The 27,245-nt window shown below is 51.7% G+C and overlaps 1 protein-coding gene across 1 annotated transcript in view; it reads right to left on the bottom strand.

Moving 5' to 3' along the window:
* LOC146863614 (myosin-IIIb-like) overlaps nt 1-27,245 on the bottom strand; it is a 547,606-nt gene that overhangs the window by 43,279 nt on the left and 477,082 nt on the right. The window contains exon 25 of the mRNA XM_085627644.1: nt 14,013-14,194. Coding sequence (XP_085483770.1) covers nt 14,013-14,194 — 182 coding nt within the window. The remainder of the gene's footprint in view (nt 1-14,012; nt 14,195-27,245) is intronic.

The raw sequence follows: 27,245 nt of genomic DNA, 5'->3' as shown, positions 1-27,245 counted from the left end.
TAAGAAATGATACGCCCAAAGGTTCCGTGGCCACAGCTCTGGGTTCCACAGTTTTATCCCGGAGTATAACAAGTGAAGACCCTCGAATAAGCAATGAATGCACTGAGGGCTTTCATGGTGTCAGACTGGAGGCCATGTGAGAGCAGCCGAGCTGTGAGGTAAAAACAATGAAGACATCCAGTCCTTCTAAGACCGCCAGCCTGGACTACACAAGGGATCAGAGGAGCCCTCGTCATAACGATTTAAGACCCGAAGGGCCGGATGTACAAAGACTGGGAATAGATATTTCCAATTATCGATTCCTTCTGAGTCACTATTTGGGAAGGAATATGCTACTTACCAGTATGCATCTGTTCTTGGCATGTAGAGCTGCAGAGTTGTACACTTAGCATAGGTCGCCATCTGGTGTTGGGCCCGGATGTTTGCAGTTTGTTTTTCTTCTTGGACCGTGCTTGGAAGTCACGAGTTTGGTGACTCCTCCTTCGGTCCGTACTGCGCATGGGCTTCGGCTCCATCCTCAGATTGTTTTTCGCCAACAGGGAAATGATGGAGCGTAGTAATAACAGTGAGAAACCCATGTGTGTTGTATCTAAATAAGATGGACTGGAACGGATACAGGTAGCCGGGGAGGCGGGTGGGCGTGTACAACTCTGCAGCTCTACATGCCAAGAACAGATGCATACTGGTAAGTAGCATATTCCGTTCGAGGCATATGAGCTGCAGATTGTACACTTAGCATAGATTATATAGCAGTACCCAACCTTAGCGGCGACCACCGGTATCCGTTGCAGCTGTTTGAAAGAGTGTTTTTAGTACAGCCTGGCCCACCCTAGCTTGCTGCTGGGAATGCACATCTACACAGTAGTGTTTTGTGAATGTGTGCGGTGTAGACCATGTGGCTGCCTTGCATATGTCATCTAAGGGTATATTCCCTAGAAAAGCCATAGAAGCCCCTAACTTTCTTGTAGAGTGGGCTTTAGGGGGAACAGATAATGTTCTCTTTGCCTTCTGATAGCAAATTTGTATGCATTTTACAATCCACCTAGCTATCCCTGATTTTGAGATGGGGTTGCCTTTATGTGGTGGAGAAAAGGAAACGAACAACTGTTTGGTCTTCCTGAAGGGTTGCGTTCTTTGTATGTAATATAGCAACGCTCTTTTCACATCTAGTGTGTGTAAGGCCCTTTCCGCAACAGATTGGGGTTGCGAAAAGAAGACAGGTAATTCCACTGATTGATTGAGGTGGAAGGGGGTAATGACTTTGGGCAGGAACTTCGGATTAGTTCGAAGTATGACCTTGCTGTGATGCATTTGTATGTAAGGTTCCTGTATGGTGAACGCTTGTATTTCACCAACCCTTCTAAGGGAAGTGATAGCTACAAGGAAAGCTGTTTTCCAGGTGAGAAATTGTAGCTCACATTTGTGCATTGGTTCGAAGGGCGGACCCATTAGTCGTGTAAGGACCAAATTTAGATTCCATACAGGGGAGGGTGGTGCCCTGGGAGGAATTACTCGTTTAAGGCCTTCCATGAAGGCTTTAATAGCGGGCACTCTGAAGAGTGACAAATGCTGTCTGTTTTGTAGATAGGCAGCGATCGCTGCTAGGTGTAGGCGTATGGATGAATACGCCAGGTTACACCTGTGCAGATGGAGCAGATAGCATATGATGTGTTGTATGGATGCATCTAGAGGGTTGATTGTATTGTTACGGCAGTACATTACAAATCTTTTCCACTTTGCGGCATAGCATGCTCTAGTGGTAGGACGTCTGGCTTCCATGATGATGTTCATGCAATCAGGGGGAAGGTTAAGGTACCCGAATTCTAAGATTTCAGGAGCCAGATCGCCAGGTTGAGCTGAGCTGGGTCCGGGTGCCTGATTTCTCCATGGTTCTGGGTTAGGAGGCATGGGGAAAGGTGCAGTTTTTGATGTGGTACCACTGATAGTTGTAGTAGCGTGGTGTACCACGGCTGTCTGGCCCACGTCGGAGCTACCAGAATGAGTGTGAGGGAGTACTGTTGTAGTTTCCTGACCACTAATGGAATTAGTGGGAGAGGTGGAAAGGCGTATGCAAATCTGCCTGACCAGTTCATCCATATCGCATTGCCCTTGGACAATGGGTGTGGGTATCTGGCGGCGAAGCTTGGGCATTTTTTGTTTTCGTGGGTGGCGAAGAGGTCTATTTGAGGATGCCCCCACTGTTGGAAGAATGGGTGAAGAACTTGTGGATGCAGTTCCCATTCGTGTAGTTGTTGAGTCTGTCTGCTGAGCAGATCTGCTATGGTGTTTTGTACGCCTGGGACATGTTGTGCCAGGAGAAAAATGTTTTGGGGAATTGCCCATCTCCATATGCTCTGGGCTAAGCGGGAGAGCTGGGGAGAGTGTGTCCCCCCCTGTTTCTGTATATAATACATCGCAGTCATGTTGTCTGTGCGAATGAGGACTGCTTTGCCTGAAATCTGCTTTTGGAAAGATTTTAGGGCTAGATAGATCGCCAAAAGCTCCAGATGGTTGATGTGGAGCGTTTTTTGCTGTGGCGTCCATAGACCTTGCATTGTGAGGTGTAAGAGGTGCGCTCCCCAGCCGGAGAGCGATGCGTCCGCTGTTAGAGTTACTTGGGGAACCGGGTCCAGGAACGGCCGTCCCTTGGAAAGGTTTGTGGTGTTCCACCACTGCAGAGAGTGATGTGTGCGGCCGTCCACCAACACCAGATCCGTCAGCTGACCCTGGGCCTGGTTCCACTGTTGTGCTAGGCACTCCTGAAGTGGACGCATGTGGAGTCTTGCATGGGGCACTATGAAGATGCAAGACGCCATCATTCCTATGAGCTTCATAAACACTCTTGCTGGTAGAGAGTGTTGAGGAAGGAATATTTTGCGTAAGGCTAGAATGCTTGTGATTCTGGCTGAGTTTGGATAGGCAATACCTTTTGAGGTGTCTATGGTGGCCCCGAGATATTGCTTTGTGTGAGATGGTATGAGGTGGGACTTTTGGTAGTTCACCGTGAAGCCTAGCTGATGAAGCAGTTGGATGGTGCTGTTTGTATGTTGCACGCATTGGTGGTAGGACGCGGCTTTTATGAGCCAGTCGTCTAAGTAAGGGAAGACGTGAACATGTTGACGTCTGAGGTGTGCTGCTACTACTGCTAGGCATTTGGTAAACACCCGTGGTGCAGTGGTGACCCCGAAGGGGAGAACCTTGAATTGGTAGTGTTGCCCGTCCACCACGAACCTGAGGTATTTTCTGTGAGAGGGGTGTATTGGAATGTGAAAGTACGCGTCTTTCAGATCCAGTGTTGTGAGAAAGTCTCCCTGGCAGAGGAGTGGGAGGACTTGTTGTAAGGTGACCATGTGAAAGTGGTCTGAATGTATGTAGGCATTTAGAGGCCGGAGATCCAGAATGGGTCTGAGGGTCTCGTCTTTCTTTGGGATTAAGAAATATAGGGAGTAGACCCCTAGATTTCGTTGATTGTCGGGTACCTGCTCTATAGCGTGTTTCTGGAGGAGCGAGAGTACCTCTTGTTTGAGCAGTGTGGAATGCTCTTGGGACATTGGACGGTGCCTTGGTGGGATATTGGGTGGGGTAGATGTTAGCTCGAGGCAGTACCCTGACCGAATGATTTGGGTCACCCATTTGTCCGATGTTATGGACTCCCATACGTGGATAAAATCTTGTAGTCTGCCCCCGACCGGAGTGGAATGGTCTGGGGGGAGCGAAGGGGAGTCATTGTGCGGGTGGGGTGGCAGAACGGGTATTGTTGGTTTTGCCCCTGCCCTTATTGTTGTTGCCTCTGTAACCACCTCTTTGGTTGCCCTTTGAAAAGGTATTTTGAGGAGGGGATTTGTAGGAGGTAGAGGCATTATCGGTGGAGGAGCCTCTACCTGTGCCACGAAAGGACGAGCGTCGAAAGGAACGCTTAGAGGCTTGGGTCTGGAGCGCTCCCATAGACTTTGCTGTGTCTGTATCTTTCTTCATTTTTTCGAGCGCTTCGTCTACCTTTGGGCCAAAGAGTGTTTGCTGGTCAAAGGTGTGATTAAGTATTGATGTTTGGACCTCAGGCTTGAACCCTGATATCCTGAGCCAGGCATGGCGGCGAAGCAGGACACTGGTGTTTATGGCTCTAGAAGCAGTGTCTGCTGCATCGAGGGCACATTTAATGGAGGTATTTGTGATTAGTTTGCCCTCTTGTATCAGGTCATGAGCTTGGCGTTTGTATTTCTCTGGAAGGTGCTGCATAAGAGCCTCTAATTCATCATAGTGTGCTCTATCATATCGCGCAAGCAGTGCTTGTGTATTTGCAATGCGCCACATGTTTGCAGCCTGGTAGGCGGTGCGTTTACCAGACGCGTCCAGAAGTTTAGATTCCTTGTCTGGTGGTGGGGCATCTCCTGAGGATTGGGAGTTAGCCCGCTTTCTAGCTGTGGAGACAACTAGGGAATCTAGAGGAGCAGGGCCCTTGATGTATGCAGGGTCTGTGGGTGCCGCCTTGTACTTCTTCTCTATTCTAGGGTTTAGTACTCTGGCTCTGACAGGGTCTTTGAATACCTCTGTAGCGTGCTTGGTGACACCCTTAAGCATGGGTAAAATAGCAGTGGAACGATCTTGTAGATCAAATGTATCCAGTAGGAAGTCTTCTTCCACTGGTTCAGTGTGCATGTCCACCCCATGGTAGTGTGCTGCTCTCTGCACTAAATGGTGAAACCCTAAAGAGTCCTCTGGAGGAGACGGCCTTGATGGGTATAGGTCGTCTTGAGGTACATTGGGTACATCAGGGTTATTATAATCCTCCCATGGATCTGGGGTCCCTGGTGGAGTGGGATCCATTGGGGCGTCCCCTGGGTCATTGTCCGGGTCCCCGTCATCCGGATCTGGGGATGGGGCCGGATCGTAGTGAGGTAAAGGTGGAGGGGGTGGTGGTGGGAGGGGGGGTGGCAGTGGGGAGGGTACTCTAAGGGGAGAAGTAGCTGAGTCCCTCTTTTTGGGTGGAGGAGGAGGAGCCGGAGCCTCAAGGCGACGCTTCTTAGTAATCACAGTCAAAAGGCCAGTCTTTGGATCTCTGGACAAAGTCTTTTGTAAAGGGTCTGGTGTAAACAGAGCCAATGGCGCCGAGTCGTCTGTCGGCACCGGCGATTTCGGAACCGGAGGTTTCGATGTTCTGTGTACGCCTTGCTTTTTGGAGGTCTCCGTGTGTTTCGGCGTCGAATGCTGTTTCGGCGCCGGAGCGTCGGTGCCGACCGATTTCTGTTTGTGTTTGGTCGGCGCCGAGTGTCCAGGCTTCGGCACCGGTGGTTTCACAAAACATTTGTTCACACCAATATGATTGTGTATTTGGAAGGGACGCCCAAAACACGCCCCTTGCGACTACAGAATTGCAAAACCCAAATTTCGATTAGGTAACAATTTGGGCTTTGTACATCACAAAAAGCATTTTTTCGATTGCAAACAGGCCGATTCTGTGATTCGCCCCATTTGCGACTGGAAAAATGCTTCGTACATATGGCATCTAGTCCTTCGAATAAGGAATGTAAGCAAACATGACAGGGTTTCCATAATCTTAAACTGGAGTCCACACGAGACCCACAGAGCAATGGGAATAAGGAATGAAGGCACAGTGAGTGAAACGTCTCCACCCCGGAGTCTCCTGAAGTCAGCAGATAGACAACCGTGACATTGGGAAATTGCGAATTAGACTAATCCGTACTCTGTAGTATTAAATATAAACAAAATACCTGGGATGAACTTCTCTGTAATCAGTCAGGGAAGTAGCAGGATCGCCAGTGGGAATGAACATAAAGGAAGGACTGCACCACCTGCCCAGGTTTCATTCATCAGAGCAGACTCTACATGGAGAGTTTCCCCTGCCTCATGAAACTGCCTTCAATTGGGGGAGGAGAGACACTACACGGTCATATCTGTCTCGCTGTCCTCCCACTGGCCTCTATTTTCAGTGGCCTCTCCTCACACTGGCTCGTCCTCCCATTGGCCCCTCCTCGCACTGGCTCCTCCTCCCACTGGCCTCTACTTTCATTGGCCTCTCCTTGCACTGGCTCCTCCTCCTGCTGACCTCTACTTTCGTTGGCCTCTCCTCGCACTGCCCCCCCCCCCCAATTGGCCTCTTCTCACACTGGCTCCACCTTCCATTGGCCTCTCCTCACACGGCCTCCTTCACCCACTGGCCTCTAATTTCATTGGCCTCTCTTTACACTGGCCTCTACTTACACTCTTGCTCACATTGGCCTCTCTTTACATTGACTCTACCTCTCTCTGTCCTCTCATTACACGGGCTGCTCCTTTCATTTGGCTCTCCTCACACTGGCTCCTCCTTTCATTTGTCTCTCCTCACCCTGGCTCCTCCTTTCATTTGTCTCTCCTCACACTGGCTCCTCCTTTCATTTGTCTCTCCTCACACTGGCTCTTCTTCCCATTGACCTCTCCTCACCCTGACTCCTCCTTTCATTTGTCTCTCCTCACACTGGCTCTTCTTCCCATTGACCTCTCCTCACCCTGACTCCTCCTTTCATTGGTCTCTCCTCACACTGGCTCTTCTTCCCATTGACCTCTCCTCACCCTGACTCCTCCTTTCATTTGTCTCTCTTCACCCTGGCTCCTCCTTTCATTTGTCTCTCCTCACACTGGCTCCTCCTTTCATTTGTCTCCCCTCACACTGGCCCTTCCTCCCATTGACCTCTCCTCACCCTGGCTCCTCCTTTCATTGGTCTCTCCTCACACTGGCTCCTCCTTTCATTTGTCTCTCCTCACACTGGCTCCTCCTTTCATTTGTCTCTTCTCACCCTGGCTCCTCTTTTCATTTGTCTCTCCTCACACTGGCTCTTCTTCCCATTGACCTCTCCTCACCCTGACTCCTCCTTTCATTGGTCTCTCCTCACACTGGCTCCTCCTTTCATTGGTCTCTCCTCACACTGGCTTTTCTTTTCATTGGCTTCTCCATTAAATTGCATCTCTTCCACTTGGCTTGTGCTCCAGTAGGCTGCTCCTCACACTGGTTCAACTTCCATTAACAAATAGATAATGTGAGGAAATGGGGTTTATTATATGGTGCGGTTGTGCGACTTCACCGTGTAATGCACTTACCAGCTCCTTTAGGTTGCGTTTGTCAAACCTTCAGCTCAACCCTGGATAATTGTGGCTCTGAGGCTTACACAAAGGAACAAGTGTAAAGTATGTAAACAGCGCCAAAACAATTGAAGAATCGACAAAACACTTAAAAAATCCAACACAAATTTATAAAAATACACTGTATTTTTAAAAAACACAAGGAAAAAGATCCCCCGGGGCTCTTTTACAAGGTATAGTAGATAAAAGCATTTCATGCAACCGTAAAATTCAACAAATTTGCCACTAAATCTTTTTCACTAAAAAGTTGGGCTTGTTGTAATGCGGTTACTTGGAGTCACTTCAGGTGATCAACCCCAGTGGACAGCCGGTTGGAGGGACCAGCAAGGTCCTCAGAAACAGTTGCCTCATCAGGTGAAGCAGTCTTCAGGCAGTTCCAGACACTTATCAGTTGTGGTGGTTTCCTATGGAGGTGGTCTTGATGCAAGGGATGAAGGATGCTAAAGATGCTCAAGAATGCTGTGGATGCTGAGCTGGTGTCAGGGGAATCATGGACGTGGTCCTGATGCAAGGGATGAAGGAGGCTAAAGATGCTCAAGAATGCTGTGGATGCTGAGCTGGTGTCAGGGGAATCATGGGTGTGGTCCTGATGCAAGGGATGAAGGAGGCTAAAGATGCTCAAGAATGCTGTGGATGCTGAGCTGGTGTCAGGGGAATCATGGGAGTGGTCCTGATGCAAGGGATGAAGGAGGCTAAAGATGCTCAAGAATGCTGTGGATGCTGAGCTGGTGTCAGGGGAATCATGGGAGTGGTCCTGATGCAAGGGATGAAGGAGGCTAAAGATGCTCAAGAATGCTGTGGATGCTGAGCTGGTGTCAGGGGAATCATGGACGTGGTCCTGATGCAGGGATGAAGGAGGCTAAAGATGCTCAGGGATGCTGTGGATGCTGAGCTGGTGTCAGGGGAATCATGGACATGGTCATGATGCAAGGGATGAAGGAGGCTAAAGATGCTCAGGGATGCTGTGGATGCTGAGCTGGTGTCAGGGGAATCATGGGAGTGGTCCTGATGCAAGGGATGAAGGAGGCTAAAGATGCTCAGGGATGCTGTGGATGCTGAGCTGGTGTCAGGGGAATTATGGACGTGGTCCTGATGCAAGGGATGAAGGAGGCTAAAGATGCTCAGGGATGCTGTGGATGCTGAGCTGGTGTCAGGGGAATCATGGGAGTGGTCCTGATGCAAGGGATGAAGGAGGCTAAAGATGCTCAGGGATGCTGTGGATGCTGAGCTGGTGTCAGGGGAATCATGGGAGTGGTCCTGATGCAAGGGATGAAGGAGGCTAAAGATGCTCAGGGATGCTGTGGATGCTGAGCCAGTGTCAGGGGAATCATGGGAGTGGTCCTGATGCAAGGGATGAAGGAGGCTAAAGATGCTCAGGGATGCTGTGGATGCTGAGCTGGTGTCAGGGGAATCATGGGAGTGGTCCTGATGCAAGGGATGCAGGATGCTGAAGATGCTCAGGGATGCTGTGGATGCTGAGCTGGTGTCAGGGGATTCATGGACGTGGTCCTGATGCAAGGGATGAAGGAGGCTAAAGATGCTCAGGGATGCTGTGGATGCTGAGCTGGTGTCAGGGGAATCATGGGAGTGGTCCTGATGCAAGGGATGAAGGAGGCTAAAGATGCTCAGGGATGCTGTGGATCCTGAGCTGGTGTCAGGGGAATCATGGGAGTGGTCCTGATGCAAGGGATGAAGGAGGCTAAAGATGCTCAGGGATGCTGTGGATGCTGAGCTGGTGTCAGGGGAATCATGGGAGTGGTCCTGATGCAAGGGATGAAGGAGGCTAAAGATGCTCAGGGATGCTGTGGATGCTGAGCTGGTGTCAGGGGAATCATGGACGTGGTCCTGATGCAAGGGATGAAGGAGGCTAAAGATGCTCAAGGATGCTGTGGATGCTGAGCTGGTGTCAGGGGAATCATGGACGTGGTCCTGATGCAAGGGATGAAGGAGGCTAAAGATGCTCAGGGATGCTGTGGATGCTGAGCTGGTGTCAGGGGAATCATGGGAGTGGTCCTGATGCAAGGGATGAAGGAGGCGAAAGATGCTCAGGGATGCTGTGGATGCTGAGCTGGTGTCAGGGGAATCATGGACGTGGTCCAGATGCAAGGGATGAAGGAGGCTAAAGATGCTCAGGGATGCTGTGGATGCTGAGCTGGTGTCAGGGGAATCATGGACGTGGTCCTGATGCAAGGGATGAAGGAGGCTAAAGATGCTCAGGGATGCTGTGGATGCTGAGCTGGTGTCAGGGGAATCATGGACGTGGTCCTGATGCAAGGGATGAAGGAGGCTAAAGATGCTCAAGAATGCTGTGGATGCGATGCAGCCTTTCTGTGGCAACTTCTCAGACTACAAAAGGGGGTGAGGCAGTCCTTGCCACAGGGTTGATGGCCCTCAAAGTCCTAACGGGGATGGTGGAAGTCCAGCCACCACTGGGATACCAGTCGCCCAGTATCACGATCAAAGCCAAATCCTTACCTTGGCAACCATTCAGCTTCTGGGTGGCCAAGATGCACTCCAACAACTCTCGCAGGCTCAGAGAACTCAGGTGCAACTTAGAGTGTTAGGTGCTAAAGTCTGGAGCTGGATAACGGCTGTTGGCGGTAAACTGAAGATTCTGGGTTGTCAACTTGCCCCAGCAGGCTTCTCAGCTGTTGTGGCCATGATGTGAACAGAAGGTCAGTCAACTAACCCTTGGATGGAGACACTTTTCTTTGGTTATGATCTGGAGACAACTCCTCCATGAGTTGGACACATCCGGAACAGTCCCTTCACCTTTGTCAGCCACCAGGTTCAGTCCATCCCGGTGCAGCCCCTTTGCTGGTTTGATGGTGCAGCAGGGAAGTTCTTTAGTCCTTCTTGCAGTCCAGAGGAGATCTGAGTTCTGGGTGCCAGGGGTGCCCTATTTATGAGCAATGCTCTCAGGGATGAAGCAGTCAGAGCCAATGGGCTACTAGGTTCCCTCCCTCCTAATAACCAATTCCTGGAAAGTGTGGCATCTGGCTATCCCAAAATGCACCATTCTGCCCACTCCAAACATGGCAGAACCCCTCTCTCGGTGTCCAGAGTTCCCTAGCCCAACCAAGAGGTGTGGCTACAAAGGGGGCTGCATGTCCCTGAAAAACAGGCTTTGCAGCAGGTTTCCCCTCTCCTTTCCGGGTGCCAGCAATTCTTCCAAAACAATAGGGCTGTGCCTCTCCAAGGTGACCCCCATTTACTTTGCAAAGGCATCTTGTCCTTTAAAGCTTGCCTTTTGGGCCAACACCGGTGTGGCTTCTTGCAGGAGGGAGATAACACCTCTCTGCAGTGCAGGAGCCTACTGTCTCCTTTCCTGAGAGTCGTTCGCTCGTCTCCCTAGGAGGGCAGACCGCTATGTTGGGCTCAAGCTGCTAAGGACGCAGGAGATTAAAGGCAACAAAGTGTCAACTTTGTAAAAGTTGCACACTGTTAGTTATTACATTAATTTCGACTTGAGAATCAAGTCAAGGTTAATGTAACAAGTTGTTCGATACCTTGAAGTATCAATTTTGGTCGCACCATCCCGGAGTTTGCATAACTGAGGGGTTAGCATATAACGCTATACGTGCCAATGGGGCAACTGAGGTCCTTCCCCAGTAAGAGTCAGTTTCACGTTTTTACTGCCAGAACATGAAAATTACATGTAATATGTTGCACCCGGCCTTAGGCCTTGGTAGCCCTGCCAAAGGGGTGACTTACATGTATTGTAGAGGGAGGTTTGGCTTTGCTATTTTTTAAAATGGCAGATTCGAGCTGCCAATTGAACACGGCTCTTCCAGTCTACAATGGCGGACTGGGAGGTGCATTTTACATGTATCACAGGCAGGGTGGCATTACCGGTGCTGAAACTCCGTGGGTGACTCTCAAATGTACATGTGATGGGTACCCAGCGTAACATATACTCGGGCAAATTAGTCTGTGCCAAATTGGTATTGTGAGAAGTTGGCCTGGTATATGCTGTCCACTAATTAAAGTGGGCACCCTGTACCAGTCCAAACAACCCCTTATTGGTTATAGGTTAAAGACAACCTTTATTGAAAGCTATCCTAGTGGTAGCTTTGGAGAGCAGCCTTCAGGCTAAGTCTTGAAGGAATGTAAAGCAGCTTGTTTTACCAGTCTATAATCTCTTGAGTCACTAAATGAAAGACAACCACACCAGGTATATATATATAAAATACATTTATTTATTTCTAAACACACCCTCCTAGTCTCTTTATGAGACTAGAGGTCAAAACACTTCAAATATCACAGAAATAAGCACAAATCCACATCAGGCTATGGGGGTGAGCCAAACCATATACTAAAATAGTGGTATAAGAACCATGACTTAACTAGACACAAGGCCTAGAGCCTGTAGAATCGCTGGGACCCCAAGGAACCGCCCAAGGTAGTGACACAGGGGACCCATGGGGGCTGTGTGCAGTGTGTGAACACAGCCGCGAGCTCCCGTTAGCTTCTATGGGTAAAGTCGCAGTTAGAATTTTAAAGATTAGGAACACTTAGAAATGAGCCAGGACAACACCCTTTGGGACTTAGGGAGTTCTTGGGCCAACACCCACAGAAGCATCGGAGTCCTCGTGTTACCTCACCCAGGGAAGCCGGGTGCATAAGTGTCAAATGGTGTCGGGTCGCGTCCTCGATTTCAATGGGAGCTGGTGAAGAAGTGCAAAGTGTCCGAAGAGATCCAAGCCTGTATCGAAGATGAGAAGAACCTGAAAGCAGTGGGGACAGAGTCTGGGTGACTTGTCAGTGACCAGGAAGGCGATAGGTGGATGCCCACCCTCCGATGTCGGGTGATTTCAGGTGAAGGAGGTGAAACTTGACTCTTCAGCCACGAGGACTAGGAGGTGTCGAGGATGACCAGGAGCTGGATGCGAGATGTGCCACAAAGGATGTCGAGTGCTGCAGTGTCGGTGCCCGGATTGGACGCAACAAGCCTTGGCAACAGCAACCCACGCAGAAAGGAGAAAGATGCTTCGGTGGAGACCAGCAAGGTCTGAGGGACTCACCACTTGGTTTGCAGTCAGGGCACATCTGGAGCAACCAGGTAAGCCCAAGGAAAATCAAAATTACCCCCTCAGGGACCCACCAGTTGACGGACCAGGGATCGCGAAGGGACCTTGAGAAGAAACACAAAATGGCAGCCCGCGGCTCACTCGGGGTGACTAGGCCGACAATCTTCAGTGGATTCTCTGCTCGAGGTGGGGGCTACAAGTGAGCCCAAGCAAGACTTCAAGAGACGTCGAGAAGTCAATACACTTGCAAAAGTGCACGGTGACCAGGAGTTCCGGTTCCACGCTACTCACGAGGGCTGCGGGTCTCAACTTTGCTGGGGACTCGGGTCAGCCTCCGATATGTCTGGAAATCCTCTTCCTGGGCTGCAAAACTTCGGAGTCCGGCGGGAGCTTCGGAGATGCAGACCGGCAAAATGCTTCGTTGGTGCCAGCCAAGCAGGGGAGTCACTCCTTGACCCCAAGGGAGATTTCTTCAGTCCTCTAGTCTTTAGTAGAGCATCGAAGTTCCAGGATTCAGTTTCAGAGTTTCGTCCTGGGATATCTAAAGTTCTGGTTACAGAGGTTCCTTACTTATACCCAAGGAAGGGGTTGGACTAGCTCTGGGTACCCACCTATGGGAGGGTTTGGAAAGAGGGGTGGCTACACCCATTTCCTTTGTCCAGTTTCACACCAGAGCAGGGGCTGGAAGCCCCTGAACCGGTTTGAGCAGGACTATGCACAGGGACACCAAATGTGCCCCCCAGTGCAGGACTTTAAAGCACTCGGAGAGTGTTCCCACCCAGCCCCAATACACATAAGCCCGTCTGGGAAGTGGTTACACCTCCCTGTGACAGGAAACCTATTGTCCAGGCCTCCCCTGCCAGAGTTTCGGTCAGCAGCAGGAGGCCAGACCTGTGTCTGTGGCTACAGCATCCATTTTGTGATGCCTGAGCTCTATTAGATTTCTACTGGGTATACCAGTACTGTCATGTTTTTCCCTCTAGAAGAGTGGGATCATATCCTCACATCAAGAACTGAAGTGGGGGTATGATTCCAATGTGTTTGACACCAAACACAACATGTTTCCGTGCAGTCAGTCCAAAGTTAGCATTAACCGTTTGAGATATAATGCACTTAAGAGTATATGGTCAGGCTGCACCACTGACAACCCCGGAGAAGAGATTCCGAAGGCTGCAGAGGGGCTCAGCTCATGCCTGGGCACCCTCTCACAGATAACCAAGCACCCTGCCTTCAGGATTGGTAAGGCCTGCCATAGGGGTGACTGATAGGTTACTATGTGCAGTGATAGGTGAGGTATAGTGAACCTATACCTCAGTAAGGGGTGCATGCACCACCTTACCAAGGCTGCAGTAGCAGACCTGTGGTGTCATTTTGCATGGCTTTCCAGGGGTGGCACAATACATGCTTCAGCCCCTGGTAGGCCTCTGGGGTACCTATGCCCTGGGTACATAGTATACCATATACTAGGGACTCACAAGGGTACCCCAGAATCCAATCTGGAGTATACCTAAAGTACATTAAATCAATTTAGAGAGGAAGCAGCTAGGCTGTGGTCCTGATTAGCAGGGCCACAGCCAGACTAAAGTCGAAAAACAGTGAAACACGAGCAAAAAGTGGGGGTAAACATGTGAAGCAGATCCTATTCTCCTACAGGTATAGCAAAGATGACATACATATTTTAGGGTCAGGGAACTGGCACAAGGGTTTGGTTGGCAGGTCTTAGTGCTCGCAGTTGTGAAAACAACAAGATCAGTCAGAAAACGTGGGGTAACCATTCAAAAAGAGCCATTTCCTTACAGTTATTGCCAAGACTAACAATGAATTGAGTCAACAGAAGCTGACGCTCACCTGCGGCTGATCATCCCATGCAGCCATGGGGGGTAGTCGCCGTCCCGGATCACTTTGCAGGCCTGCGTGTCCCTGAACCAGCGTAAGGTCTCGCTCCTCTTCAGCTTCTTCCTTTCCTCTTCCTCTGCCTTCTGCTGGGGCCTGTCCGTACCTGCAGAGGTCCGGTTGTCAAAGGGCATCAGCTGGGGAAGAAAGTCAGGTAGGTGAGAGGGTTGTTGGTGGGGAAACAACACACATGTTCAGCTACTCACACATCACTAGACATGACCCAGGCAGACACTCTTAGCACAACCTTCACTGCCAGGTTCATCCACCGCAACCATCTGCTCTTGTGCGGGGCATCAGATGGAGAAGGAGGCCAGCCAGAAGGTTAGAGTGTCGGAAGTGAGGAAACAAACACCTTCAGTCCGTCACATGTACACAAGACACGACACCGGCGGGTACGCTTACAACAGCTTTTACTGCCAATTCCACCCACCACAACCCTCTACTCTTGAGTGGGGCAACAAAAGGATTTAAACTGATGCAGGTGGCAGAAGACCATGGAATGATCGACACGTCACCCTTGACTTCAGATTCATGATTCTCAAAGACGTACACTGCGCTGCATCAGTTCCTTAGCGCCAGCTACAGATCTCAAGGTACTTGTGTTGCTCAAACCTGCCTGGTCATCTTCCTCCTTCTGATGGACCAGGCCAATATAAGGAGTGGATTTACCTTCATGTGATATAAACAATGCACTGAACTCAGATAGAAAACTTAATTTTGGTTGAATCAGCAGTGGGAATGGGTTTCCTTCACAAGAATAAACGGGTAGTATTTGTTTATGGGAATGCTGAGACATACAAAAACAAAACTGTGAATCTGAAGTCCCTGAGTGAGTCTGGATCCTCTCACAGACCAGATGGGCTGTGGCAGGGTCAATCGCAGTCAGAGGCTGGCAAGCACATTGTAGAACTCAGAAGAACTGAAAAACAGTACAAGGTAAGGACTTGCAGACAAAAAGTAGCAACTTGAGATTCCTGAGGCTTCGGTTCACCCAGGGAACCGGCTCAAGGACTTCAGGGTGCCTTGAAGATAGTCAGACAGCACATTGCTAATGAAGTGCATGGAAGCTGTGAGCAAGCAAACAAGGAGCTGCAGGGTGCCGGGCTCTCCAATGCTGGTTAAATGCCTCTTTGCAGTAGCTTTCTGCCCTCCTGATCTGTGCCTGGCTCTCCAAGGCTGGTTAAAAGCCTCCTCTCAGAGCTCGCCACTCTGCTGAAGGGTGCCGGGCACTCCAAGGCTGGTTCAATGTCTCCTCTCAGAGCTCCCCACCCCCCTGAAGGGTGCCGGGCCCTCCAAGGCTTATTCAATGCCTCCGCTAAGAGGTCAAAGCCTTCCAGAAGGGTGCAGGGCTCTCCAAGTCTTGTTCAATGCCTCCTCTCCGGAGCTTGCTGCCCGCTTGAAGGGTGCCGGGCACTCCAAGGCTGGTTCAATGTCTCCTCTCAGAGCTCCCCACCCCCTTGAAGGGTGCCGGGCCCTCCAAGGCTTATTCAATGCCTCCGCTAAGAGGTCAAAGCCTTCCTGAAGGGTGCAGGGCTCTCCAAGTCTTGTTCAATGCCTCCTCTCCGGAGCTTGCTGCCCGCTTGAAGGGTGCCGGGCACTCCAAGGCTGGTTCAATGTCTCCTCTCAGAGCTCCCCACCCCCCTGAAGGGTGCCGGGCCCTCCAAGGCTTATTCAATGCCTCCGCTAAGAGGTCAAAGCCTTCCTGAAGGGTGCAGGGCTCTCCAAGTCTTGTTCTATGCCTCCTCTCCGGAGCTTGCTGCCCGCTTGAAGGGTGCCGGGCACTCCAAGGCTGGTTCAATGTCTCCTCTCAGAGCTCCCCACCCCCCTGAAGGGAGCCGGGCCCTCCAAGGCTTATTCAATGCCTCCGCTAAGAGGTCAAAGCCTTCCTGAAGGGTGCAGGGCTCTCCAAGTCTTGTTCAATGCCTCCTCTCCGGAGCTTGCTGCCCGCTTGAAGAGTGCCAGGCTTTCCAAGGCTGGTTCAATGTCTTTTTTATGGGGTTTGGTGCCTTTTCTTAGGACCTTGCCAACCTCTTGAAGTGTGCTGAAGGATTGTTAATGCCCCCTGTTAGAGCTCGCAACACTCCAGAAGGGTGCAGGGCTCAAAGCTGGTTCAATGCCTTGTCTCAGGAACCTGCTGCACTCCTAAATTGTTCAGCTCCTGCACTAAGGTTAGGGTACAGGGCTCCCCAAGGCAGTTCATTGCCTCTTCTCGGGAGCTTCCTGCCCTCTTGAAGGGTACAGGGCTCTCCAAGGCAGTTCATTGCCTCTTCTCGGGAGCTTGCTGCCCTCCTGAAGGGTACAGGGCTCTCCAAGGCAGTTCATTGCCTCTTCTCAGGGGCTTCCTGCCCTCCTGAAGGGTACAGGGCTCTCCAAGGCAGTTCATTGCCTCTTCTCGGGAGCTTCCTGCCCTCCTGAAGGGTACAGGGCTCTCCAAGGCAGTTCATTGCCTCTTCTCGGGAGCTTCCTGCCCTCCTGAAGGGTACAGGGCTCTCCAATGCAGTTCATTGCCTCTTCTCGGGGGCTTCCTGCCCTCGTGAAGGGTACAGGGCTCTCCAAGGCAGTTCATTGCCTCTTCTCGGGAGCTTCCTGCCCTCCTGAAGGGTACAGGGCTCTCCAAGGCAGTTCATTGCCTCTTCTTGGGAGCTTCCTGCCCTCCTGAAGGGTACAGGGCTCTCCAAGGCAGTTCATTGCCTCTTCTCGGGAGCTTCCTGCCCTCCTGAAGGGCACAGGGCTCTCCAAGGCAGTTCATTGCCTCTTCTCGGGAGCTTCCTGCCCTCCTGAAGGGTACAGGGCTAACAAAGGCTGGTTCAATGCCTCCTCTCAGAGCTCATTTATTTATTTATTCATAGAGCGCAACATTCATCCAAAAGGATATCACGGCGCTGGGAGGTCAAACCCATAGTGAGGGTGAGGTAGTGTTAGATGCCACTGTGCCTGGAGCTAAACCCTAGGGAACAGATGGGTTTTCTAAATGACATGTAATCATCCGTAAGAGGTATTTCTAGCGGTAGTTCGTTCCATTGAATTGTTGCCAGCTGGGAGAAGGCGCGGCCCCCTGTCCTGGCTTTCTTAATGCATTTGGTCTTGTCGCCTGCCTGGTTGCATGACCTTAAATTCCGGTTAGGGGCATAGAAATGGAGTTCGTCTTGTAATATTCTGGGACCGCGATGGTGTAGGACTGTGTGCATGGCTCAGGAGCTTAAATCTGGCTCCCTCCTGAAGGGTGCTGGCTCTCCAAGTCTGGTTTAGTGCCTCCTTTCAGAGCTTACCACCATCCTGGAGGTTGCAGGGCTCTCCAAGGCTGGTTCAGTGCCTCTTCTCGGAGCTTACCACCATCTTGAAGGGTGAAGGGCTTTCCAAGGCTGCGTCAAAGCTTCATCTCCAAAGGTCGCTGCCCTCCTGAATGGTGCAGGACTCTGAAAGGGTGGCTCAAGGCCTCCTCTCACAGCTTGCCGCACACCGAAAGGGTACAGGGCTCTCCAAGGCTGGTTCAGTGCCTCTTCTCGGAGCTTACCACCATCTTGAAGGGTGAAGGGCTTTCCAAGGCTGCGTCAAAGCTTCATCTCCAAAGGTCGCTGCCCTCCTGAATGGTGCAGGACTCTGAAAGGGTGGCTCAAGGCCTCCTCTCACAGCTTGCCGCACACCAAAAGGGTACAGGGCTCTCCAAGGCTGGTTCAGTGCCTCTTCTCGGAGCTTACCACCATCTTGAAGGGTGAAGGGCTTTCCAAGGCTGCGTCAAAGCTTCATCTCCAAAGGTCGCTGCCCTCCTGAATGGTGCTGGACTCTGAAAGGGTGGCTCAAGGCCTCCTCTCACAGCTTGCCGCACACCTAAAGGGTACAGGGCTCTCCATGGCTGGTTCAATGCCTTTTCCCAGGAGCTTGCTGCCCATCTGAGGAGTGCGGGGCTCACCAAGTCTGGTTCAATGTCTTTTTTTGGAGGCTTGGTGACTTTTCTTGAGAGCTCTCCAACCTCTGGAAGAGTACCAGGCTCTCCAAGGATGGTTCAGGCCTCCTGTTAGAGGTCCCCACACTCTGGAGGGTGCAGGGCTCTCCCAGGATACTTCAGTGCCTACTCTAATTTTACAGAGTTTTATATAGTGCGAACTTGACCTGAATCCGGTATCAGGGCGCTTTACAAAGCACCAGTTGCATTACATGAGGGAACATTCATTTTATGTTGGGCACGGGGAGATTAAGTGATTTGCCCAGAATCACAGGATGTTCAGCATCATCGCCGAGACTCAAACCCAGTTCCCCATATTTGAGGTCGACCGCCCTAGCAGTTAGGTCAACTCCTCTCCTCTCTTAGAGCTCACCACCCTCCTGAAGGGTGCAGGGCTCTACAAGGCTGGTTTAATGGCTTTTGCTTGTGAGCTCGCTGCCCTCCTGAAGGATGCGGGGCTCTACAAGGCTGGTTTAATGGCTTTTGCTTGTGAGCTCGCTGCCCTCCTGAAGGGTGCAGGGCTCTACAAGGCTGGCTTAATGGCTTTTGCTCACAAGCTCGCTGCTTTCCTGAAGAGTGCGGGGCTCTCAAGGCTGGTGCAATTGCTTTGCTCTGGAGCGCTTTGCCTACTGAAGGGCTCTCCAAGGCTGGTGAAATGGCCTTGCTCCGGAGCTGCCGCACTCCTGAAGGGTGCTTCGCTCTCCAATGCTGGTTCAATGGCTTTGCTCAGGAGCTAGCTGCCCTCCTGAAGGTTGCAGAGCTCTCCAAGGCTGGTTCAATGGATTTGCTTATGCGTTTGCCGCCCTCCTGAAGGGAGCTGGGCTCTCCATGGCTGGTTGAATAGCTTTGCTTGGTAGCTCACTGCTCTTCTGACGGGGCGGGCTCTCCAGTGCTGCTTCAGTGGGTTTGCTCTGGAGCTCGCTGTCCTCCTGAAGGGTGCAGGACGCTCCAAGGCTGGTTCAGTGGGTTTGCTCTGGAGCTCGCCGCCCTCCTGAAGGGTGCAGGACGCTCCAGGGCTGGTTCAATGGCTTTGTTCGGGAGCTTGCTGCCATCCTGAAGGGACGGGCTGTCCATGGCTGGTTGAATGGCTATGCTTGGTAGCTCACTGCTCTTCTGAAGGGACGGGCTCTCCAGTGCTGGTTCAGTGGGTTTGCTCGGGAGCTCGCCGCCCTCCTGAAGGGTGCAGGACGCTCCAAGGCTGGTTCAATGGCTTTGCTCGGGAGCTCGTGGTCCTTCTAAAGTGTGCAGGGCTCTCCAGGGCTGGTTGAAAGGCTTTGTTCGGGAGCTTGCTGCTATCCTGAAGGGACGGGCTGTCCATGGCTGGTTGAATGGCTATGCTCGGTAGCTCACCCCTCTTCTGAAGGGACGGGCTCTCCAGTGCTGGTTCAGCGCCTCCTCTCTGGAGCTTGCCGCCCTCCTTTAGGGTGTTGCGCTCTCCTACGTCTGGGTCTTCTGCTGCTTTCAGTTAGCGAGTGATCGGGACTCTCGATCTCCTGGCCTTGTTCTCTACGTGAATCAGATAATCCAGCACACAGAGGTTATAACACGGGCCAAGCGGGCACTCATAGTGCATTGTTGGTGGCAAGCATGTGGGATGAGATCTGCACGACCTTGGTGTGGGACTGAGCTCAGAAAAGCCAAAACCCAAGCTTGGGGTAAAGAGTTTCATTCACTCAGCCAGGCGGGCTGGTAGTTAAAGCTGTGAGGAGGGAGGTGACGTTCAACTTTATGGAGGGCAGCTTTGCAAGAATGTTAATTTAAAAATTGGAGCAAATTATTCACTTACAAGCAAAATTATCCACATAGGTCTTAGATTTTGCAAGTAGTTTTGATGAGAAACCTGTGAAACTATCCTCCAATCAGGGACAGACCACAGAGTGTATGTGTCGTCTTCATCCTCTCAAGATGGCTCAGCGGGCGGCTCAGTGGGCTAACTCTCCCAGAAAGAGTGCTCCGGGCATCCTGCTGCCCACAAACCCCCTCCAAAGGTCCCCTCCAAAGACCCACAGGTTGTGCAGCCTGCCCGCATCAGGCACTCCCACACAACAGACTCTTCGTTTTAGTAGCAGATGTGCTGGGGTGAATGTCCACTGCGCAATTTAACAAGCATTTGCAATGCAATAGGTCTCGCATTTGCGAGAGTTTAAGCTATTGGCATTGAAAATGTAAATGCCTTTTATTTATCGGTTTTGATAATTGACACATAAATAAAAGGCATTGTCATTGACAATGCCAATAGTTCAAACTCTTGTAAATGCGAGAACTATTTCAGTTCAAAGAAGTGTCCGCCATTGTCCCTGGCTGCTTGGAAAGTGAAAGCACGCATGGTGGGCTGAATGTTGCAGGAAGGCATGTAGTGCCTGCATGCATAGCTGGTGCTTGAAATGGAATTCTAGAATTGTAGGCATTCACTGCCCCGTAGTACCTCTCTGCTACTGAGAAGTGCTTGAACACTCTCCCATTAAAAGTGTGGAGCTATAAAAGCAGTTGGATAGACCGAAATACACAGTATATATTCACATATCACAACTTTCCACCATGTTAGACCTGGCACCTTGGCGTGGGTCTCCCTTCCATTTTTTGCTGTTGCCTCATGTGTTTTTGCTGGTGTTAGATGTTTTGGGCACTGTGCCACTGCTATCCAGTGCCACAGTGCAAGTGCTCCCTATTGTAATTTGATATATGGATTGGTGATTCCATGATTGGCTGATTTGGTTTACTTGTCAGACCCTAGTAAGTGCACCAGGAGTGCCCAGGGCTGGTAATCCAAATGCTGCTAGTGCGCTTGCAGCACTGGTTGTGCCACCCAAAGTGGGTCTGAGGCTTGCTATTGCAGAGCCTGTGGGCAGTCTGGTACTTCCATGCTGACTGGGCAAGTGCACCCACTTGCCAGTCTCTAAACCTTCCCTTGTCTGCATATTAGTCACCCCTATGGTAGGCCCAAGGGCAGGGTGCATTATAAGTATAAGGTAGGACATGCCCTGGTGTGTGTGGCATGTTCTAATAATGAATTACAGCCATTTTCGTTTTTCACTATTGCAAAGCTACCTGTTCCCCATAGGACAGAATGGGCAGTTTGATTATTACATTTTATAATCTTAACTGACTCAGAGAACATGGTAGAAATTCAAGTTTAGTATGCCTGAACTCAGAATGATAAAATACATATTTTAGTGAAGTTGGTTTTAACATTGTGTTTAAAAATACCACTTTTAGAAAGTAGGTATTTTCTTGTCTAACCATCCAAGCCTGCCTCTGCTAGGTTGTGTATTCCTTGTCTGGAGTTTGAGTGACAGGGGCTGGGGGATTCCAGGAGACAGGGTGAGTCAGCACAGGGCTGAATAGAAACATTGCATGTAGATGGGTGGGAGGAGTTGCACCTGGGACCTGAATAGGGCTGTGCCTTCCCTCCACAATGCTGGCTCCACCTCCTGTGGTGCGTCCGATGTCCCTGCCCTGCACTGCGAAAGGAAAGAAGGAGTCCTGTGCACAAAGTGCTCCAGGACTGACCAGAACTGGTTTGGACAAAGAGAAACTGAGTATAAATATTGGGACCCAGACCCCAGAACTTTAGATCACTTTGGGAAACAAGAAGAAACCTTTGCTGAGGAGAGGAACCAGAGAGACTGAGGAGAGACTATCCCTAAGCGTGAGGGATTGGCCTGCAGTGGTTGCCTGACTGCCAAAGAGGAGAAAGGAACTTTGTGTATACTTTTAATCAACTTGTGAAGGATCTCCAAGGATTGAGAAAAGAGCTTGCCTCCTGCTGAAGTCTCAGGGACAACAGACTTCACCAACCAGCTCCCCAAGAGTTCTTTGGAAGCGCCTGCTGTTTTGCGAGGCATTCTCAGGGACTGTGTGTCGCAAGGAGCTGGAAGCGTGACTCACAAGCAAGAAGCGTGTCGCCGAACTGCCGCTGTACGACGAGAAAGCGCATCCGCATTACCGGGAAGTGTGTTGCAGTGCCTGTCACGGCTCGCATCGGTGTCGAAGCAGCTCGCATCGCCTGGGAAAAGGATCGACGTCGCATCAGACGCCGCCACATCACCGGGAAACATGTCGCAGGGCCTGTCGCATCTCGCATCGTTGCCAAAGCGTCTCGCATTGCAGGAGAAGAGGATCGATGTCGCTGCACACCGCGCCGCATCACCGAGAAGCGTGTCGCAGGGTCTGTCGCGGTCCGCATCGTGTCGCATCAAGAAAAAGACGCAATTTTTTTTCATTGCACTGGATCTTCATCTCATCACAGCATTGCGTGCCGCATCGCCACGGAAGCGCAGTAAGAAACCAACACATCACCTCCCCTCACAGAGAAGAACCAACGCATCCCCTACGCAGCAGTAGGGACCCGATGCATCACCGTTCTTGCGTGTAAGGAACCGACGCATCACCTTCCCTGCAACACTTTCGTTGTATAGCGTTACGCATTTGCATTACGCATTGAACTCATAGTGTCGCATTTTAACATCTAATGAGAACTAAGCTAATCCTACCATTTTAAGTACAGTATTGTGGATTTTTGTCGTTTGTGGTCTATATAAAGAATACTTATTTTTTATATAAAACGTGTGTGGTGTCCATCTGTAGTGTTGTCACTTGATTACTGTATGTGTTCACAAATGCTTCACACACTGCCTCTGAGATAAGCCTGTCTGCTGGTGCCAAGCTACCAAGGGGGTGAGCAGGGGTTATTTTAGGAATGTACCCCCTTACCCTGACTAGATGCAAGGGTTCCTATTTGTCAAAGGTACCTACCTCTGCCAACTAGAGACCCCCAAATCTAACACACCAGTTCAAGAGGCGCTTTCATTTTATACATCACAGACGTCCATACATCCAATGGCCTCGCTCCTCGCACACAGCACAGCTTCAGTCATTCCAATAGATTTGAACGGTCTCACAAACTTCCATTATGTGTTAGTCTCAGGAACTTCCACTAAGGCCTCCCTCCTTTACACATCTCTTGCCCCACACATTCCAGTGTGCCTCTCTGCTTCTCCCTTCACAGCCTCAGACACTCCCAACAGGCTCCCACTTGTTTCTACGTCACTTGGCCCCATCACAGCCTTCAAAGCAATCCCACGCGTTCTCACTCGTCCCCACGTGCAGTGTCGGACAGGCGGGCACTCGAGCAATCGGCCATCAGAGTTCCAGCTGTGGGCCGCTTTCCTGGGCAGCGTGGTAGTCGAAATGGGCTGTGTCTGTGCTTTTCAGATGCTATAGCGACCTAGTGGGGGGCAGAGCGGCCTTTCCATATGCAGATGGGCCTCAATTAACCTCTTTTTTTTATCAACGCAGCGAAGGGGTCATTCCCTGTCTCTCAGCTGGGTGGGCCCATCAATGTATGCAGATTGAGGGGGCAGGGGGCCTGAACATTTCACATAAATTCAGGTGTGTTTCGCCATTGTGAACTAATCCTGCACAAAGAGTCCTGGCAACATTTGCATTTTTTTTTATCTCGGTGAAGTAAAGAAAACATGCGTCTTTTGGAGACCCTCCCCCCCCTTAAAGTATAATTGTGTTGCTTTCTAAAAAGGCACAATCAGCAAATGTGGGCCACTTTTTTTTAGGGTGCCCCGGCCTATTTTTGATCCCAAACCAACCCCGCCCACGTGCATATCAATGACCCTCGCTCATCGATATCACAGCCGGAGACACCCTCAGTAAAGGCTCATTCGCCCCCACATACCTTGTCCCATACAGTTGATCTCTCTGTGACTCGTCCATAGGGTTTCCCTGAGGTTTCTCAGCCCTGTGTACTTTCTGTGGTCGCACCCCTGCATTGAGTGTGTGGAGGGGGCAGGGGTTAACAAGCAATCAGCTGAAACCATTCAAAACGCACACCTGCAGCATGCTTGTCTGAGAATTCAATGCCCTCCCTTGAGCCCTATGCGGTGCCCAGGCACCTGGCCTGCCGCCAGACCACACCACCCCCGGCACTAGATGGGTCCACCTGCCCCGCCGCACTACCCCCTCCCTCGAGTACTGCCACCACCAGACCCCTAGAGACGAACTCCTGTATCCAGGCAGAAGCTGCCATATGTAAACAGAGCCGCCACCCTCACGCATGTGACTTAGGAGCTCCCAGGCAGCAGCTCAGAGCACTGGCCGCTTTCAAGGAGGGCTGCCCTGGGGTGTGTGTGGAGCACACTGTTTATGTTTATTTGCGCTACAGGCTGATTGATTTGGCTGATGCCCTTACAGCGACATCTGCCTTTTTGAAAGCGAGCATGGAAGAGTGACTGCAGCACCACCATCCGCCCCCTCCGCAGCACTGCTTCCTCCTTCAGGCCATGGCCTGTGACGAGAGACACCTGTGGGTGAACAGGTGTGCAGGCCTGGGGGGAGGGGGGGGGGGGGGTGTTCGCCCCTCCTCGGGGAGCTTCGCAGCTGCAGCCCTGTCAAAAAGGCAGGCCTGCCTGGGATCACAAACTGCCCGCAGGGGAATGAGCCACGTGGTGAGGTTTATATGTACTGAGATATAACCAGAGCCACCGTAATTATGCAATTCTGCAGCCGCAGAGGTTTCCGCATAATTATGTATGATGTATTATGGATTTCAGACCACTCCTGCTGGCGAGAATCGAGCACAGACAGTCATCGCCCGATCTACATGGCCATTGGTGCCAATGGGGTCGAGTCTACGACACAAATACCGACGGGGTGGTGGTGCGAGCGACTTGCTCAGCCATTGTGCCCACAGGGGCTCCGGCTGGCGCACAGCTGTGCAGCACTGCGTGCAGTCTCCCCGCAGTGCCCGATCATCATGCGTGCCTCTGATATGCCGCCGCCGCGTGGCCATGATGCTGCCTCTAACGAAAGCTGCTTGTTTATATTTGCATCGCGCTTTCACTTTCATTGAAAGTGCAATGCAAATATAAACACTTGTGTCTGGAAGAGACGCTGTGCGCGAGCAAAAGAGATGCCGTGCACAAGCTCAATCTCCAGTCAGTGTGGCTGGGACCTTATGGAGACCGGGCGGACACCAAACAGCAACGACAATAGTTCTTGCCAAGGCGAAGTAGCGCATGCGCTGCAACGCAGGCAAGACCTAAAAACAAGCTGTGCTTTCCTGCGATGCACTAACCCATTCTGGCTACCACTCTGTTTTCCTCCAGGGAACTTGCTGCTCGTCACTAGAGCAGTGCTGGGTGACCTGCCCCCCAGCGTGTAATACCTTACACGGATGAGGCTGACTCCAGCCGCCGCCGCCTCCTCCGAGACCGTGGCAGCGGGCTTATGGGTAAACCGCTGAAGTGTCTGCACATAAACATCTTTGGGTGGGTTAGAATCGCCTCCGCTGACCTTGGGAGAAGAGGTAACATGTATAATCTGTAAGGGACCTCGGTCCAGGCCAGCACTCTGCCCAGCAGCTGCGTCTGCTAGCGCCACTTCCATAGCCCTCCTTCAGTCTCCAGGGTTCACGCCGGAAGTCCCTGCTCCGGTAAAGCTTTGAGGGCCCACGTGATATCTCAGCATTTCAGATTCACTGTAATACCGCATTACTGTATTGGATCGTGGGCATTGTTATTTAATTTTCTCTTAGTTCTGCCTTTTTCTGCCTTTATCATTTAATTTTCTTTAGCCTTTTAGTTCTGCCTTTTTCCTGCCACTGCGGCCCCTCTCACTGACTCAGCACCCACTCCCGCCTCCCACCTCCAGTCCCACCCTCCTCCCCTACTTAATGGCAGCCGCTGCGCGGTCGCGCCACTGGCGTGTCGAAGGTGCGCCTAAGACAAGCCCGCCTGCACCCATCCGCGGCCAGTGCCAGGAATCCTGGTTCTCCTGGGCCCCACCGCTACAACTCCTCCACCCTGCACACACTCAATCCGGGAAGAGACAGACTGTGAAAGATCCTTGCCGTACACCACCCACGGACAGTTCTCATGCAGACCCTGCCACAGACCAGTCACCATCGACAAAGCCCTCACAAACGCCGAAGGCCTGCCTGATGCACGCACCATTGAAACCCTGATATGCATCCTTCTCAACGTGCGCTCCCTGATCCGACACGCCATAGTGATCTGGGACCTGATGGACACCCTCTCGCCCGACGCCGCCTTCTTCACGCAAGCTCCAGCCCCGGCATCCCCACAGCCATCGCAGACGGCTACAAGATCCAGAGAAAGGACAGCCCCCACCGCCCAGGAGGAGGACTCGCCATTGCACACAAGACCCCCCCAGACTCTCCACCTCCAGCACGAGTAACCTCCACTCCAACACAGAACACCTCCACTTCCAGATCCAGACCAGCCCCAGGACCACGCTACGCAGCACCCTCATCTACAGACCGCCGGGACCACACACCCAGTTTGCAACGACCATCGCCGAACTCGCCGCACCCCACGCCATCACCTCCACGGACTACATTCTACTAGGGGACCTGAACTTTCACCTAGACAACTGCAACGACCCCGACTCCACCACTCTCCTCGACGATCTTGCCAATTTCGGACTGAAGCAGCTGGTCAACACGCCCACTCACAGAGCTGTACACACCCTCGATCCATCTTCGCAGGAGGGACTAACTTGCGCTTCAGCCACACCACCTAGCCCCTCTGGACAGACCACCACTGCGTACACTTCATCTTTAACTCCACCACCGTGCCCAAGCCCGCCACGAAGGAACTGGAGCAAGGTGACAGAGGAACACCTCAACACCACCCTCCTCCAAGACCCCCCAACGCCGACCGACACCAACTCTGCAGCCAAAGAACTGCACCGCTGGATCTCCTGCTGCGCCGACAAGCTCGCACCCCTCTGCCACCCCGCCAAACTACGCCCTCTGAAGGCCGCCTGGTTCACCACCATTGTTCCCAGTAAGCTGCGCGCGTGGGCGCGCGCCCACTGGTCTCTCTTCGAGCGCGCAGTGTGGCATTTGAAGCGCGCACTACAGCAGGTTAGTCCAGCAGCAAGTGCCTCCTGCATTTGCTGCATTTCTTTTGTTGAAAGGGCGTGGCTGCAGGACAGAATGTAAGCCTTTGCGAAAGTATTCATGTTAATCGTAGCACCCATCATGCGCTTTAATTAACCCTGATTACTATCTGTCCCGCAGCTGCGTCCTTTCAACAAAAGAAATGCAAAGAAGTGAGTGAGGCTGGCGTGAACTTGCAGTGCTGTGCTTGCACCACAGTAAAGTGGTCCCACGACCGGACCCGACTCGAGCAGTTCCTTAGCAGCCCAGAGGTACTAACAGCTGAACCAGACTACCGCTGGGCGTTGCCGAGGAGTCCATGAGTCGC

This window comes from Triturus cristatus, chromosome 2_1, assembly GCF_964204655.1.
Source record: "Triturus cristatus chromosome 2_1, aTriCri1.1, whole genome shotgun sequence".
Classification (NCBI taxonomy): domain Eukaryota; kingdom Metazoa; phylum Chordata; class Amphibia; order Caudata; family Salamandridae; genus Triturus; species Triturus cristatus.
Note: the sequence above shows the minus strand (reverse complement) of the source record. Positions and strands in the feature narration are given on the sequence as shown.